The 18,010-nt window shown below is 36.0% G+C and overlaps 3 protein-coding genes across 5 annotated transcripts in view; 2 read left to right on the top strand and 1 right to left on the bottom strand.

Moving 5' to 3' along the window:
• Window positions 1-501: 501 nt before the first annotated feature.
• LOC110832858 (replication protein A 14 kDa subunit) lies at window positions 502-2,424 on the bottom strand. Its single transcript, XM_022070270.2, has 3 exons — window positions 2,180-2,424; window positions 1,583-1,769; window positions 502-663 (listed from the first exon to the last, which is right to left on the bottom strand). Exons 1-3 carry the CDS (start codon window positions 2,276-2,278, stop codon window positions 599-601), a joined length of 351 nt encoding a protein of 116 aa, XP_021925962.1. The 5' UTR covers window positions 2,279-2,424; the 3' UTR covers window positions 502-598.
• A 61-nt stretch (window positions 2,425-2,485) lies between these two features.
• On the top strand, window positions 2,486-7,370 carry LOC110832857 (transmembrane protein 222). Of its 2 annotated transcripts, none has more exons than XM_022070269.2 (4): window positions 2,486-2,755; window positions 4,777-4,987; window positions 5,964-6,081; window positions 6,306-7,370. In XM_022070269.2, the coding sequence occupies exons 1-4, from the start codon at window positions 2,580-2,582 to the stop codon at window positions 6,320-6,322; spliced, it is 522 nt and encodes a 173-aa protein (XP_021925961.1). In that variant the 5' UTR covers window positions 2,486-2,579; the 3' UTR covers window positions 6,323-7,370. The 2 variants fall into 2 exon arrangements, with proteins under 2 accessions (XP_021925961.1, XP_021925960.1); XM_022070268.2 differs by having other exon boundaries at window positions 5,964-6,094.
• Window positions 7,371-9,919: 2,549 nt separating this feature from the next.
• LOC110832859 (histone deacetylase 4) overlaps window positions 9,920-18,010 on the top strand; it is a 119,008-nt gene continuing 110,917 nt past the window's right edge. For both annotated transcript variants that reach the window (XM_087356990.1, XM_087356989.1), the window contains exon 1: window positions 9,920-10,291. The gene's annotated coding sequence lies outside the window, so the exon portion shown is untranslated. The remainder of the gene's footprint in view (window positions 10,292-18,010) is intronic.

Genomic DNA, 18,010 nt, shown 5'->3' with positions numbered 1-18,010 from the left:
GTCTATAGTGTATCTAAATCTAATATGGGGATATATAATTTTATATGTGGCCCGCGGAGTTATGATGCATTTCCAAAGTGGCCCGAAAGATCATTTGGGTTGGCCACCCCTGGTCTAGGGTGTTGTCATGTTACAGAAAGCAGCAGAGTACGTAATTGTAACATAGTCCCCGTTCATAGTTCCTTTAACAGCTTGAAACACTTCTGACCTTTTAGCTTATCTGTACCATGTGTTCTGTGTGACTTTTTTTATATTTACTGTGTTAGCACTGGTATTCTCAGTGAGATCTTAGTTTGCCATGTTATAATTTTCTTGTACAGCAAGCTCCTTTTGAAAAAAAGTATAAGTTCACCTGAAGACTTATTGTTGTCCTCCACTGCTGTTATAATGAAAAAACAGTCACTTCACTGTTCTTTTGTTTAAGTCTTAAATATACAAAACCTTACAAACTACTTTTCAGGTTCTTTGTATAGGTCTCAAAAATTAAAGTGGATAACAATCTACATAGAATTATTATTTTTATTAATATATGTAAATGAATTCAAAATTAAATTTAGTCATTATAAGCATTTTCATCCAGAATGTGATTTCCAGTTCTTCAAGATACCCATTGATTGGAGATGGTGTTCATTAATGTAAGTGCTTCATTGTACTGTTCAAAATCTGTAAGACACATATAAACAAAATTATTAACAAGTGCAGCCCAGATGAATTAGGGTGATAATGTTCAATAATATTTCAGTAATTATTTCATAAATTTATTTTCATTCTGACCCAACCATCATAAAACCAAGACAATGAAATGAGGCACTGATGTGGAAATTTTCATGTTCAGAATTACATTTATTGCAGTCCTGGAATGACTTCAGCTGACTAGTACCATCTTATCATCTTGTCCCTGGCTTCGGCTCAGTCCAATTCTGTCTACAGGACTGTTGCTTGGAATATTTTGCTATTTTTGTTATGCAGAATAAATAGTTCAGAAACTAGGCTTGACATAAAATATTCAAACTCAACTTTCTCCATCAGGACTAATGAAAACTGAGATGAAACTAGCATTGGGGTGGTTCCTTTGTGGTATAACCCGTCAATTCTCAAATTTAAGTTCTCTGCTTCAAAAGGTACCGACTGGTGACAACACAAAGACAGTATGCAGTCAATCAAAAAGTGAACTGTGCATGCTCTAAGGAAGGGTAGAGGGGTGAAGAGAAGAAGTTAAGAATCTTGATAAGCAGTTATTTGTGGTAGGAGGTACAATTCAAGAATTGGAAGGTTGAAGTGGTACACACATGACTATAATTTGAAACTGGAACATCAAGATTCTGGAAATCTGCATATTGTATCAGTTGCCTGGGATGTTTCACATCCACTAGGAGCCTTGAAGCTGGTAAATAGTGCATGATCTGAGGTTCTCAAAGCATCAAGTATGAAGATGGCATGTACCAGAACAGAATGTGAAGTGAGCAAGATTATGTAGATTAGCAGATCCCCAATCTACATGGTACAAAATCACAATACCTAGTTCCATTTATAATTTCACTGAAAGAGCTTATAATTTAGAAATTGACAAAAAGGAACATACCAAAATTTTCTGTAATTTCGGGGGGTAATGAGATATAGAAATCACTTGAAACAGTATTCTTTCCTTGTACTGTTCCATGAAACTCCACTAATCCTGACAACGGTTCTTGCAGAGGTTCTTGCATTTTTACTGTCACAACCAAGTTGTCAACTGTTTTGATCTCTACTGAAATTCCACTAGCATGAGTCTGTAACAAATCAAAAATATTTTTGTGACTTGTTGATAGTGCTGCATATCTGTACAGACATTATGACTGACCTGGAGAAATTTTACAATACAGTAACCATGTATACTTGGCACTCAATGTAAGATCAATTTAGTTACTAGACTGAACAGTTCCCATAACTAAATCTGTGTTGTATTTTATGTAAAGTTCTAATACAAATCACTGCAATGATCTAATAACACTAATTCAGAGATAGGTTAAGTTTTTGTGTTGGATCTAGCTTTTCCTTATAGCACTTTCCACAATTGTATTGAAATGAACAAAACTTCAATCAGCTTTCGTGGGCTGCATTTCAAAAGCAGACCTAAATTATTCATTGACATGTACTTACATCTAAGAAAAATTCATACTTTTATCATGCGAAAACTCACGTTTAAAACAGTTCCCATTATGCTAACTGGTTTTCCCATAAAACGAGCCAAAGCTACCCCGTTTACTCGCACCCTGGGTTCAATCATTTGTTCCTCCATTGTAACATATAAGTATTACACAGATTTTACGAAAAACCTTTAAAAAGCTTATTAAATTAATTGTAATAACACTTCAAATAAAATCCCGCAAAAAATAATTCATGTTAATATTCTCTGTGATTACAGCTTTCTTAATTTGAACGATTTCGATTGCTTGTCCGTTTCTGTGTTTCATAGTAATTTTTGCCGTGCGTATCCTGATACTCTTTGCAAGGCAGTGAACACAGGATGACCAGTATGTGTTGTGGTTATGTCATTGCGGTCCTTTTTAGTGGGGTTTTATACGGACTCCTGAATGTGAATGACTAGAAGTATGTCAGTTATGAAATCTTCGGAATCAAATCATTCTAACATAACTACAGACACAAATAATAGTGCGACACCCGGTAGCAAAGAAACACTAATGGATCTGTTCATAGATCATCAGAAACAAAGATACCCGTTTTGCGTTATTTGGACACCTATACCACTTCTAACGTATGTAATATAAAATGTATAGTTGTCAATATAGTGTGATAGTTATTTAAATGCTTAAGAATAAACTAAACTAGTGAGACCTCCGTTGTTATGAAGATGTCCCCAGAAATATCCCTCTTCAGAAAAGTTGTGGTTATTACTTTACAATAAGGTATCCAATTGCATTACATTGGTTAGAATTCACTGTTAGCTAAAGTAACGATGGTGAATTATTGTATACAAGTCTAGTAGTTCGGAAATGCAATCGCAACACAATGCTAGGGTGCTACGTAATTATCTTTTTGGTTGTCTTTTTCATGCCAAGTATTTCCTTTGTATTCCTTCAGTTTTAGTGATCTGACAGCATGCTACTAGCCAAACCAGGAATTCCTCAATGGCTAGTAACAAAAGAATGGGTTGATTAGGGTAGTTTAAGTTAGGCATAATTACTGCAAGTAAACACATACCACATTGTGACACTTTTTTAAACTGAGTAAAAAGTTTATAGTTTAGATGCGTCATGTTTGTGTTAAAACTCAGTATATATTTATTTATTATTTCAGTCTATACACAAACTTAGTTTTTAAAATGTTGTTGTTAAAATTAAAACGATGAAAAGCGCTAAATTTTAATTTTAACAACAACATTTTAAAAACTAAGTTTGTGTATAGACTGAAATAATAAATAAATATATACTGAGTAAAAAGTGTTCATAAAAGAGAGGAGACCCATCCAAACCATTCTAACTTCTAGTTCCATACCCAGTTGCTTAGTCTAGACTTTACTTCTAATTACAGCTCCAAATGCCACATTGCAAGCCTTTTTACTCTCTGTTTAGTTCTGATTAACTTTGTGACTTTTAAGTCAACTGATATAAAACAGCTGTTGTGTAATAAATTTAATACAGCCTTCAGCAACAGGCAAATGAACTTGCTTCTGAAGATTAACTATACTAGTGCTTAGTTGTAATTTAATCTCAAACCCTGCATGGATTGTTGAGGCCAAAACCAGTCATCTTCAGTGAGATTACTTCATGGTTGTTACTTTATGCAAACACTGATACAGTTATTTTTGTTTTTCCTCTCACATAACTAGACATGAACAAATGAAAATATTTTTGAGGACCAAGAGCTATAAAAAAATATCTGGCAGAATTGAAAATATGCATAGCCCTTGGTTTAGACTCTGTATGTAAATTGATTCACTTTACCATTACAAATTACTTAAGTGAAGACTGAAAGCCATTTGCTGAGTCAAAAAATTATTGATTTTGAAATGTTGCCATGTTGATACATTATCAACACAGACTTACTAAATTAAGCAGCAGTCCAAATTTGTGTCTGCTTATAGGTACACACAGTTATGACTTTTCCTTGGTTTCAGTTAACTTTGGTTTTAGTTACCTCCCAAAATGTTTATACCTTTAAACACAGATCTATACAATGTGTGAAAACTGGAACATGTTGACGAGGTGCTGAAAGAGACTTATGCTTATGAGATATTATCACATTTACATACTTCTTATTGCTGAGTTAAAAAATTAACTGAAGACAAACAATTTTTTGAAAAATTTGATAGGCCTGAAATGTTAAAAGCCATTTGAAAGAAAGAAATAATACTCAGCATCATTACTGTGAATTGAAACTGACAGATGTTTATCATGTAATTGGTTAGTGTGTTGGAAATATCGGTTGGTATCTTAACATCTCGCCTCACATCACCTTTTCTACCTATATTTGCTTCCTCGGTTTCTCCGTGGCATCCCAACAATTACTCAATTCACACACAGAAGAAGGCAATGGCAAACCACTTCTGGATCATCTGCCAAGAACGTATATGAACAGGTCCCAGTCCAGGATGGAAGGATCCTGTTCATATGGACCTGTCGTCAGACAGAACACTAAATAATAATAATAATACTGATCGTACCAGTCATCCAGCATGCAACCGAAAATGTTGTCAGTATCATCTCTGATATACTCTTGGAGAACTTATGTGTGTTTTATGAATACAAAATTTAATTATGAGAAATAATTTTTCAGATGGCTGTTTCCATTTATTGGCCACATGGGAATTGCCATGTCATCAGGTATAATACGAGACTTTGCAGGTCCATACTTTGTATCTGAAGATAACATGGCATTTGGTTGCCCAACAAAATATTGGCAGTTACGACCCCACCTTGCAAGAGGGGGGAAAAATGGCTGGGATCATGCTGTTACTGAGGCTTCTGAAGAGTATAAAACAAGGATGGTTAGAAGTTCCATTTCATGTTTTTTCTGTTCTTAGAGTAATAGAATGCATGTGTATATATTTGTGTTAAGTTATGTTTTAGATGTGGCTACTAGAGCATACATGGACTTAAAATGTGAGGCTTTAGCTTCACTCACTTCTGACCTTCAGGTTTTATGTAGTGATGCCAAAGCACCAGTTTACACTGCAGTTAATTTCTGTATGTTTGTTTATCAGACTTGTTTTCAGTCAGGGTTATGTCAGTTTAGGTTAGCTTATTGAATCCTGCTTGGGCTACCTTGCCTTTGCTACTGTTTTGTAACCTTTATCATCCAGCAGATAACATAACTTATGTATTGTCCAGCTGGCTGTGGATTCCACTAGCATTCTGCTAAACCATTAATCCCGGAGCAGAAGTTTGGTTGGTAGCCCCATAATACGGGAATTTAAATCCTCTAGTTCCTGCACGATAATCACCTTCAGTGGACCAGTGGTTAGTGTGCTCCCCACTGAACCCAAGATTTACAGGTTCAAACCCAGCCGAGGTCGATGGATTTTTAAGGGTGATAAAATCCATAGCAAAATTACCTTCAGAGGGGAAGTAAAGCCAGAGGTCCCATGTAGATTTACAGCATGTAAAAGAACAGAAAGAATCTTAATGTTGCATATGTGTGCCATTCTTTTTATTATGCATTTGTAAATTGTTAGTTGATACAGGTGAGCATCTTTGCTTTTTACCTTGAAAGGACACGAGTTAAAAGTGTATATCAGTGTATTATGCAGAACGGAAGAGCAGTGTGAAGGGTTGTGGGTTACTTAATCTCAGTTCTGTTTAGATTGTAGAGTTAATATTCAGCACCTTGTGTGTGGAAGACTGACATAACATCAGCTTTATGGAGCTAGGGTAATGCATATGCACAATTTCTTTAATATTCTTTCATATGAGCCAAGAAATGAGCATTATTCACACTGCAGTTTTTCTTATATATTTTTTCAGCATAATTTGTGTTGTGACAACTGTCACTCCCATGTTGCCATGGCTCTGAACTTGATGCATTATGATGGAAGCACAAACTGGAACATGGTGAAATTAGCATTTCTGATGCTGCTTAAAGGTAAATACGTGAGGTAAGACAGTTGTGTTTTTTAACTTGGTGCATTTGTGAGTGATAATGAAGAAGTTTAGAGTGCTATTAGTGACAGATATTTTGAATGTACCGACCATTCAAATTGAGCTCTTTCTGATGACATGTTCTAGAGCAAAATTCCTGGATCTATTACCTCCTTTAATTGATGGAAAGGTTTTGTCATATCTACATCTGTATTATGTTCTTTTCAGTGTTGCAGGCCTTCTGAAGACCTGGGTGCCATTCGTATTACTGGTCTGCATTTTTGCTATTATTTACATGTTTGTATGAACTTAATTTCTTTTTAAATTAGTTGGATGTATAAAGATTTCTTGGAAGAGTGAAAATTGCGTCAGTGTAATAGTGCATCAAGCAATATTTGTATAGCGTTAATATTATATAATGCATAACCAGTCAGTCAGCATGCATTTGATATGTTTTGATTTAATTTGTCCACCCTCTGTAAATGAGGTATTCTCTTTTGACTGTATTCTCTTATTTTATTGCTTCATTAATTTATTTAATGTCTATAATGTGTGTTACATTGGTGATCTCTGTGTATGTATCAGCTGCTATTTGAATAATTTTTATTTCCACGTACATCATCATCTCATTGTTTCTTTTGATCACTCATGTTTCACAGTCATGTATGTGTGTTGACACTGTGCTTTATATAACTTCATGTGATTCTAGTCTCTCCTTTCCTTCCATGACTCAGCAGTAATTGTCTTCATATATAATTGAGTCTTGTAATCTTCCATTCAATACCTGTCTGTGCCTAACTTTTTCATTTTATATCAAAAAACATGAACGAATGCTCTTGCTATGTGGATGGAGAAATATTTATTATATTAGTCTTTAAGGGCTGTTTTTTTATAAAATACCATTGTTTATATAGTAATGTGTGCATTATATTATTGGATAACCATATTTAATTCATTTTAACTTATCTGTTTTTCAAAGTATTGTTTTATATCTTGACAGGAATTGGTTGGTACTGTGGCAAATATTATGGTGGGTGAGGTGCATGGCATGTAGCAAAAATGGGATAAGATTATAAATTCATACAGAATTCTAAATGAAAAGCCACAGGGAGCACACTGCTTGGGAGAACTAGGCATACATGGGAAGATAATTAAAGTATTTCCATTACAGATTTCATTAGCCATTGTCTTAAAAACAGTTCAGTGTATCAATCAGACATGTTGTCATATTCTAGAAACTGTACATGAAACCTACAATACAGTAAAATATTTTATGAATTATTCACAAACATACATTTCTGCATGTGTGATTGAGTTAACTGGTTTCCCTTTTATCTTCACCCTTATTTGTTAAAACTTGTTTCAATATTATTCTCCTAGCCATGCCTCTGTCTCTAATTTTTTAGGTTATACTTTCTTTGGTTCAAACTATAAAATTAAATGAACTTTCATCATACAGGGATAGGGCCTGCTGAATTGCCAGTTCAATGCATGTCCATCTGAAGTGAGTGCAAGCTGCAACACACACACAGTAAATGTTATCAAAACTAAATGTAAAGGCTGGTGTTATAATGTTATATTTAAAATAATATGTCAACCAGATCACAGAGCTGCATAGGGACAGGCATTCTTAGTTACAAAAATGGGTAGAAAAAAAAAGTATCTTGGAACTCAGTTTAATCATGAAAAACACATTTACAAAATAAATCATTTAAAACACACAGTAAGAATCTGACTGACATCTGAGCACATTTAGTAAAACTTTTTCAGTTCCAGTAAAAACAATAACATGAGCACTATGTGCTATAGGGTCCAACCACTTTCTCAGGTACATTAATGCTATTACATATCAAATAAATCACTGCTTCAGTGTCACATTATGATGTGTGAAGGAATGGAAGTAAAACTGCACACATAGCTAGTTTGAATGCAGCGGTGAACATGAAATTCCTGCCCAGCCACTCTCTTCATTGAGCTATTCCTGTGGTCCTCATGAATAGTCTGTGCTTATGAAAGCAACAAAATGAAAAAGCAGCAGATATTGTAGCATGACAGGCAAAGAAACAAAGCTAAGTTAAGCTGTGTCATGGCTAATCCTTCAATTATCTTCAGGTTGATGTTTTTTGCCTGTGCCAACCTCTGGAATAGGAAGAGTCAAATTCTTCAGCATGGGCTCTCAACAGGTGGATGCCATTATGATGATAGTAGCTGGCAAAGTTTAATGTAGGATTGGAACCACAATGGGAGTCTGGTATTCTTTACATTAACAACATTTTATTTGTCAGAGATGAGAGAAGCGAATGGTATGCAGACAAATCTGCAATGCATCTCGCTCATCTCAAACCTGAAATTTTCAGCACGGTGTTGAGAATCTCGAGTTCTCACAGCCCTCTAATGCTAATTTTATATTCTGTGCAATTAACACATCTCTATACTCATCCACTAGCTGAAAAATCTGAAAAAGTTGCTAAAAGAACAGTGTGCTTCTGATTAACCCTAATATCTCAAACTTAGAGCACCATACTTTTTTCTACCTGAAAATCATATTCAAATGATTCCAAATTTAACTGCAATATATGTGATAAGACGTCATTAGCATGAATCCTACTTCCATTCACTGAATTATATATAAACGAACCGTTATCTACTGTTAGCTTAAATGGTACTCCATATAGAAAATTTTGATTCTGAGGAACGTTCAATGTGCTATTAGTGGAAGAATTCGGGGGAGCTTTACTAGAGTCTGGAACAAGTGAATACGGTAATTCGGGGTAGTGGCAGTGTCCACCATATCTGCTGTCACTTTGCGTATCTTCTTTTTTATCTACAAAAACGTAGTCATCACTATGTGACTCTGTAGCATTCTCTGGTAGCTCTGTATCAGAAGTCTTCTTCTTATTACTAAAGAACCACGACAGTGACATAGCGTTAATGATTCCTGTAGTACTCTATAAGAGAAAGAAATATTGGTTTATAAATGTTTAACTCCATTTTATCTGTATATGAAATCCGAATGTCAAGATACCTGTTCGGCTCAAAACAAAATATGATGGAATGAACAGGATGTATATGGATGATGACGAAAATAATAATATATACAATAAACCAATCTAAACTGTATGAAGTAACGTAAAATAAACATTTAAAATAATTTAAAACCTACTTTCTGATACACAATATTACTCGCAGGCTGCCAAACTGCGTTTCTTTTCAAATACAGTGATACCAACAAATAGAACAAAGCATTCATAGATGGCAGTAAAATGCAGTATTGCATTAGGCGGGGATTGCAAAACCATTTTTATATCTTGTGCAGAATATGTTGATTTGTCCACCCAGTCTTTCTATGAGAGGATATTTGATGTTTATTGCTACCCCAACATATTAAACCAGTTTTGAACGCTGGGTATCTTTAACACTCGTTGACAATTGGAAGAAAGAAGTTATGTTCAATAACACGAATTCTTCTTGCTAAAATTGTTTATGATCCAAGTTTCTTTTTGTAACATCTGGTGCATTTATCAACAGATAAAATATATATGTTCATACCATATTGACGATGCCAATAAACTTTTCCATATTCTTGTGCATGTACAACAGGCACGATAAGGACAATTATGTAGTAATGATGTATGTATTTAAATGGCATTAAACTTATCGTGAGCATTCAGCTTTTCGAGTCTGGTCGTCACGAAGTTTAATCGTGACAAGTGACAGATGCTGCTTTCATTTTGAATAATCATCTGTGATTTCGCGGGACCAAAAATGTATTTTGTCCTTCGCCCCCACTTGCACGGCAGTCAAAACCACCAACCATGACTTTAAATCCAGAGGGAAACTCCATAAGATAGGCCACTACTTCGCCGCTGTTGCATTTTCTCACTCATTGCATAGAACAACTGTGGAATTTAAAACTAATTAAACAGACGAAAATAACAAGGCTGTTAACTGCAGCCTCCTGTTTTGCAATATGTTGTTTTTGCTCTACAAAATAGAATGAGAGTGAGAGGCAAATATTAAAACATTAGAGGAATTTGTGTCTATAATTCACGTCCGTTGGCAACCATGATTGTTGTAGCAAATGGTCTAAAGATGGCAGTTCGGAGGTTTGTTTTTGTGCCTGTGGTTGTGTTCTTGTTGTGGGTTTTATAGTGAAACAGCTTAGTAATTTATATAACACTCTGGTGAAGTGAAGACATTTAAGAAATTTGGAGGTAAGAGTTTATTTTTCCTATCATGTTTATAATTGAACATGTTCTATTACAGGAAGTTTAAAAATTAATGAACCTACTGTGCAAGTATTCGAATTTACGGAATGACTTAGAAGGCATGTTGCGACATTTACTGGCAGCCTCCGTCAATTATTAATTAACACGCGGTTTAGAAATTTGGGGAAACACACTTTCTTCATTGACACGTGTATAATTTTAAAATTTGTATATAGATCTCTTTTTCTTCTCACCCCTCTCATCCTTCACACTGGCATTGGGACATGCAACATGGTTTACAGGTTGTTATAATTAATGATGTAACCATTACGCATATTATTTCGTTGCCTTTAATGTTGGTAGTTAGCCGATTCATATAGGCACAAGTTGCTTTGTAGCATTAGGAGCAATTAAATGGGCAGTGTATTTCCATGTAGATAATATCACATAAACTAAACACACTCAGGTTTTCACAGGATTGTACAATAGAAGGCCATTAAAACTGAATAAAAGTAATTCACCAAATTTTAAGTGTGTTGAACAATGTTTTATCTAGAGTATTTATTTATTATTAAACAGTTTGTGTATTTATTATTGGTCAAGATTCTTAATGAGAATATTTTAAAGAGGTTATTATCCTTCATTTTAGTGTGGTGGTTGGATTTATACTGAAGAAGCTGGGATAACTCAAAGACTTTGACAAAATTGGAATGTCATAGTATGCTTGTCTTTAGTCTGCTGGCATTTTTATTCTTTTGACCAGGTGATATGTATAATATTGTTAGTGAATTAGCTGATATGAAAAGTAATTCTGACAGACAAAAGAATGTGTGAGAATGTGCAAGAGATGGATATGTTGTATATGGAATAGCTTTGAAAGTGAGTTTTATCAAAAGGAAATTAATGATCGCATGAGATATGAGGCTGTCATAATGGTGAAGATGTTGATTGTGATATTCTGGGTTGTGATGCCAGGCCTACATGATACCATAATGGTGAAGGCCATGGTTTAAATTAACTCATGTTTTTGTGCTATTTATATGTCAGAAGTTTTATGACCTGCATTTTTGCCCAGTGCCTACAGGAAAATCTGATAAAGTATAATTTGAGTCATAACTGAATATGTAATGATAAATCATGTCTATTTTATGATTCAATCTGGTATCTTGGGTGTCAGTCAGAAATAAGAAGTTTTATGGAAAAATATTATTTTATCCATTGGATTTAAAATACATATTGTTTTCACAAAACTTTCAGTCTTACTGTACAAAATGTTTTTGAGTAGTTACCTCTGAGTCTGGTACTGTCTGTTAAAGTGTTATAACCAGAATAGGGCTGTTTTAGAAGCTAATAGTCACTCAGCTAGTTAAGTAATTGTGTGCATTTTATGGAACCTAAAGGTTCAATACACAAATTATGCCCACCACCATCCCTGCCCCAACCTATTTCCATATGATCCAGTTTAATATTATCTTCCCTTCATGTAGATCTTACAACTGATTTCTTCTTTTCAGGCTTTCCAGACAGAATTTTGTATGTATTTCTTACCTCCCACCATATACATTATATTCCTTGATTTAGTCATCCTGTTAATAGTTGTTGAATAATTCAGGTTATTGAGACTTCTCATTATGCATTGTTTTTCGTGTTCCTTTTACTTCTTCTCCTTTGGTTATCCTTAGTACTCTGTTCTCAGACACCTTCAGTTTATATGTGATAAATTTTAGAGATGACGTTCAACAGATGATTTTATAGTTTTACATTTTGTAAAATTCCCATTTTTAGGTAGTAGTCAGGAAGACAAAAATTCTGAACTTTGTGGTAGAAGCATTCTGCAGATTTAATCTGCTGTTATTTCTTTGTGAATGTAATTATTTTAGTACCCTGTCATTTCCAAATATTTTAACTTTGTCATAATTTGAAAGGGTTTATTGGCTATCTGATAATCTGGTAACAAAGTTGATATCTTTTAGCATCCTAGACAAATAGCAAGATGTAAAACAGAAATAAACAATAAAATAATACATTAAGTAAACTTTGTAATTACCTTTGATGCTGATCATCATATGAAGAAAAAGTACGGAACTTAAAATTTCTAAATGTCAAAATGTTTCGGGACTTAATGGCACAGTTTTCAAACCATCAAACGTTCATAAAGGCAGTCAAATAAAAATTTATAATATCTTAGGCTTCCCAACAAATTTATGTGGGAGTAAAACCTGTACTGTGAAAGCAAGAGACAAAAGCAGAGTTTTGGTGGCTGAAATGATATTCACATAACAAACAGCAACATACATTTGGATGTGATAATGTGCAAAGTAATTATAGTCATAAAATTAAAACTTGTAATTGAATCCAAACTATAAATGGGCTTCATACCATTGACCTTCCACTAATTACCTTCCGAAAATGAATATCTTGCATTAATATTATTTTATTTATAGTTTTAGATTAAGTTTGCGCGCACAGGAAAATATGATACGGAATGTACATGCCATTGTTCTGCACTTTGCCCAAAATATGTGGCTAGTAAAAGAAATAGGTGATGGAACGTGGAACCCTTAAATAAAACACGTGGGAATGAAGAAAAACTGAACAGAAGTAAAAGACAACCCATTAGCCCAAGATGCCATGCTACTAACTGAAGACAAAAGGTCCCCATTCACGTGATAGTCTGTCAGGAAATTTGCTGACTGATCACATTGTCGATTTCGTTACACTCACATCAACCATTTGTATTCAGTACCAAGTATTGCCTAGTTTGCTTAGTGGTTAAACCGGCTGTGCTGACGTCATTCTTTGAACCGAGCGGTTAATACATGGCGTGTTTCTGTTTAACCTAATCATTGTAGTTTAGAGTCACATGTTTATGAAATGAATTACATCAATCCACAAGCCGCAAAACTTGTTTTATTGTTTTCAAATGTGTTTCGTCGAAATTACCGATCCTGATGTTATCCTTCAGAACAGTAATGCCACCTCTGCGTCCTTGCTTTTGACACTTGTTTGCGGTAACTGTAAGGAGGGCAATAGCCAGATATTACACCATGTTTCCGATTCTGAGTTAGAAGTCTGCTGGGTTGTGACGCCGTGAATTTGCAGTTGAGTGCCTACTTTTCGGAGGAACATGCTTAACTTATTGGAAGTAGTACTTTTAGAAACATGTTTAAGCACGGGAAGCATGAGGAGGACTGAGGTGTTGAACGGACCACAGAACATCACGCGGTGTGTAGATGAAAGAATTTTGCGTAATTCGGAGATTTCTTTTGTCAGTAATTTTCGGATTAAGGTCAGGCCAGGTTTCGCGTATCCCCCTTTCGTCGCTTTCCTGTTGGAAGGCGTTGTATCATGGGCGTCGAGTAGTTTTGCCGTGGTGCTCAGGCGTCCCTTACGTTAAAAGTTAAGTTTTATTAAATAATTTCCTCATAACGAACATGTCTATCTTCTGGGTAGTAGCGCCGTGTACCTTGGCAGACATTTATCGTCGTTTCAGGCTGGTGATTGAGGCAGCAAGGATCTCTTAAATGTTAGTAAACTTAGTAATCAATGGCGTGAAAGAGTCAAATTCTACTTTATCGATGATCAGTTTTAATCAGCACAATTACGAGTTGGTGCTAATTTGGGCCTAGACAGGTTTTTTTATGTGTATGTGATTCAATGACTCTTCCCGCCTCAGTACTTTGATACGAAAGGAAGTCAGTTTAGTTGTACGCGTTAGTTTTGTTGATATTCGTAGGTGGCAGAGGCGAATGAACACACCACGTCTCAATTCCGTGTGCTTCTTGTATTTTTTAGTGCCGATTTCGTCATCGGCTGCGTTTTGAGCCCTCTGAGATAGTTTGCGAGGAGAATTTGTAACGCAAAGTTGGGAACCACTGAAATTTTGAAAAGTCGGCGTCCGTGTAGCTAGTGTACCTCGTTTGGCTAAACCATGTTGAGTTAGTCTCACTCGCCCATAGCAGAAAATCGACTCTAAAACTGTGTTACTGAGGAAAAGTTATGTAGTCAAGAGTGGATGTTTCTCGAACTGAGACATCACATTCTTAAGATTGTTCCCCAGACTTACCAGTTTTTGATTATATCCGTCGTCAACTGCTCTTTTAAACGACGCTGTGTAACCTGCTGCGTTGTTATGATGGGAAGGCATAGCATCAATTTATAAAGTAAAAGAGGATTTGGTACTCATAGATTTTTAACCATCTATTTCATACGTCTGTCACTTTTCGTTAAAACCACACTATTTTGTTGTTACACGTAATGTTGGTATAGTTGTTCATCATATATTATTTATAGCTTTTTGTCCACCTTGTCTGCCATTTTCGCAGTATTGACCAACCATTACGACACGTGTTTCAAGAAATGAGTAATGTACGGAGAGACATTTATGATACAGTGCTTGTCTATTTATAGACGGGAAAACCGATTTAGAAGGTTTATGACCTTGTACAGTGTAGAGTGAGCGTAGCTTACGACATACATGAGTAGCACTTTTTTTTGACTTAAATACATATATATTTTAGGGTCAGTGTCATTCGGCAAAAATGTGTTACGAAAAAGGGAAACGAAAAAGTGTAACTTCATTGTTATGTTACCTAGGAAACCTCATCTGTTTACTCGGCATTATTGTTACCTAGCAAACGTCAACTGTTTACTCGGCATTGTTGTTACCTATAAAACATTTCATTACATTACCTTACATTCGACACAGTGGTCTAGCGGTTAGGACGCTGGCCTTGTAATCCTGGGGTCTCGGGTTCGATTCCCGGCGGTGCCCGAATTTATAACTTGTGTTGGGCAAGGCCGTGGTCTAGGCAACACGGAGTTTTCCTCCGGGGCTTCCCTGGTTTCTCCGTGGCATCCCAACAATTACTCCATTCACACACAGAAGAAGGCAATGGCAAACCACTTCTGGATCATCTGCCAAGAACGTATATGAACAGGTCCCAGTCCGAGAAAAGGATGGAAGGATCCTGTTCATATGTACCTGTCGTCAGACAGAACACTAAATAAATAAATAACATTACATTACCTTACATTACATTACTTTACTTTACATTCAGCTACCACAGACCCATCTTAAGCGTAACTAATTCAAGTTAAATAAGCAAAGTCTTAATCAAACTTTACTCAATTGTAAAGCATTTATAAAGGAAATATTTAGAATAAAGCCAATATATAAACTTCCTTTCCGTATAGACGTATTTACGTCAAATTCTCCGGAACCGTGGTTCCACTGACAACGTTTTGTTTGTTGTAAGCAGTGATTGGTATTACTCAGCGTTGGATTTGTGTATAAGCTGAATAAAACACAACTTACGGCTCCAGGTATGAGGGATCTAGCAGGAGAGAGTGTAGCATAGTTCTTTGTACATAATAATTATATAATTTTGAGGGCCTGAATTGCGTTCATTGTTACTTGGTTTTCGTTGCAGCTCTGTTATTGATCGTTTAAAACCAAGATTTCGGTAATACTTATATATTTTTTTGCCTTGTTTTACTACAGGACTTTTGGGAATATCGGTAACAAATCATAATCGCTTTTACGAAGAAATTAAAAGCAGGTTAAATTCCGGGAAAGACGATGCAGTTCAGAATCTTTGTCTTCCCGGCCGCTGGATAAGAATTGAAGATTAATCCGTTCAAAACGAGAATATTACCCGTTGTTTTGAATGGGCGTAGAATTTTGTCAAGTTAAGGGAAGAACACAGACAGGGTAGTTTGAGTAGACTGCTGGTATGAATGTGTGGGCCCAAGATGTGTGAAGTGACAAGGCTGGAGAGAATCCCATAATTCATAAAATATTCAGATGATCAAATCAACGGAGGATAAGATGGGGAGGGCATGTAGCACACCAGGGGAGCTGAGACGTGCGTACAAAGCATGGTTATAAATAATGAAAGAAAGAGATAACTTGGAAAACCTCGGCGTAGATGGGAGGGTAATATGGAGGTGAGTCTTGTGGAAGTAGATGGAGAGTATTCATTTGACTCAGGAGAAGGACTGATTGGTTCCATAACGGCTGATAATTTCTTGACTAGCTGAGCGACTGATAGGTTATCAAGAAGGACTCTGCTTTGTGGAGTTAAAGAATTAGTGTAGTTCACGCTGCCGTGGTTGTTCTGTTGGATTTAAAGCAACAAGTTATGTGGTGTGAGCTAAAACTGTCCCATTTGACGTAGCTTACAAGAACGTGAGTAATAAACGACTTGAGTTAGAGGCACAAGGATGACTGCACCTGTTACTGTATCATTATTACAGTGCTTCTAAAATAGTAGCCTGTAACTTCATGGAGCAGAATTTTTATTGAGATGGTAATATTCGGTCTAATAATGATGGAATTGCCCGCCTTTCGTGGTTTGTTACCGTGTTCGCAAGAGCCAGCCAATGGATTCTGTCTCGAGTTAGATGACCTCACCCCACGTCATCGCATTCTGTTACTTTAACATTCATTTTTAATATTATCTCATTTGCATCAATTTCTTTGAAGTGACCTCTTTGTCTCAAGTGTCTCAATTGAAATCACGAATGTATTTTGAACATATTCTTTGTACTTTGTCCTGGTGTCTCAATCACATTTAAGGGAACGACCCAACGTACCCATGAAGTCAACCCCATGTCGTATAGGCATGTAAAAAAATATCTGAAAGAAAGGGACAACGCTTTCGATCTGTATTTATCGTTACTGCTCTAACATCAGGAAACTGAGCGAACCAGTTCACAGTACATCGAGTTCATTCCAGAAATGAAAATGCTGTTGCCTGGTCCATTGACGGCAATCCAAGTTTCTTTTCTGCTTCTTTATCTCGAGCTAACCTTGAAAAAATTGTGATGTTTACTAGTCATTTATCATCTCACAATTTAAAGTTTAAAATGATGTAACAGCAAAACCGCGTTATAGGAGGCCCGAGATTGTTTGTAGTTCTGTACCTTTTTAGAGCCTGGGTTTGTTCACATTGCCCTGACTGGGTTAACAGTAGCAGGAAATGGGGAAACATGTTTCGCCAAGCGCTAGTTCGCGTTACAGGGTCTGTGTATGTTCTGTGGTGTACAAATATGGGAACTGGAATCATTACGCATTCTTGCAAGGCTACTCAGTATCCAGGTACTCTGAAGGACAGCCGATATTTTCTCAGAATTGTGTGTCTGACGAATACCGCTTTGCATTGCGTTTGTTTTATTAATAGTGACATCTGTAGCACATTCATTGCCAACAGTCCGTTTGCCCAGGAGCAAACCACTAACACTTGGACTGGCGTATTTTTCTCCTAGATGGCAATCCTTTTTCTTCACTGTCATGTCAGCTGGAGCGCTTATATTTGTGTTCATAACTCAAGGTTCGTGGGTCGCTTGCGACTCGCCTTCACCTGCCGACCTTAATTTTGTGCTCAGAATTACGTACTGATGATTACAAATTTTATGTTTTAAAACAAGACGTCACACTTTTCTGTGTTTCTTGTAAGATTGTTCGTTTATGTATTTGGAAGCTTCTGTTACCACTGCACCTTGCATTTTACAGCCATTCATGTAATGTGCTTAAATGTGTTGTCTCCTTAGGCGCCCTCTTCAAAGAGCCTATTCGTATGAAAAAAAGTTGACAGTGGAACCATGGTTCCGGAGAATTTAACGTAAATACGTCTATTCGGAAAGGAAGTTTATATATTGGCTTTATTCTAAATATTTTCTTTATACACGCTTTACAATTGATTAAAATTTGAGTAAGACATT

Source organism: Zootermopsis nevadensis, unplaced genomic scaffold (genome assembly GCF_977971745.1).
Source record: "Zootermopsis nevadensis isolate Lab colony 2312 unplaced genomic scaffold, Znev_1.0 Znev_ptg000028l, whole genome shotgun sequence".
In the NCBI taxonomy this organism is placed as follows: Eukaryota; Metazoa; Arthropoda; class Insecta; order Blattodea; family Termopsidae; genus Zootermopsis; species Zootermopsis nevadensis.
Note: the sequence above shows the minus strand (reverse complement) of the source record. Positions and strands in the feature narration are given on the sequence as shown.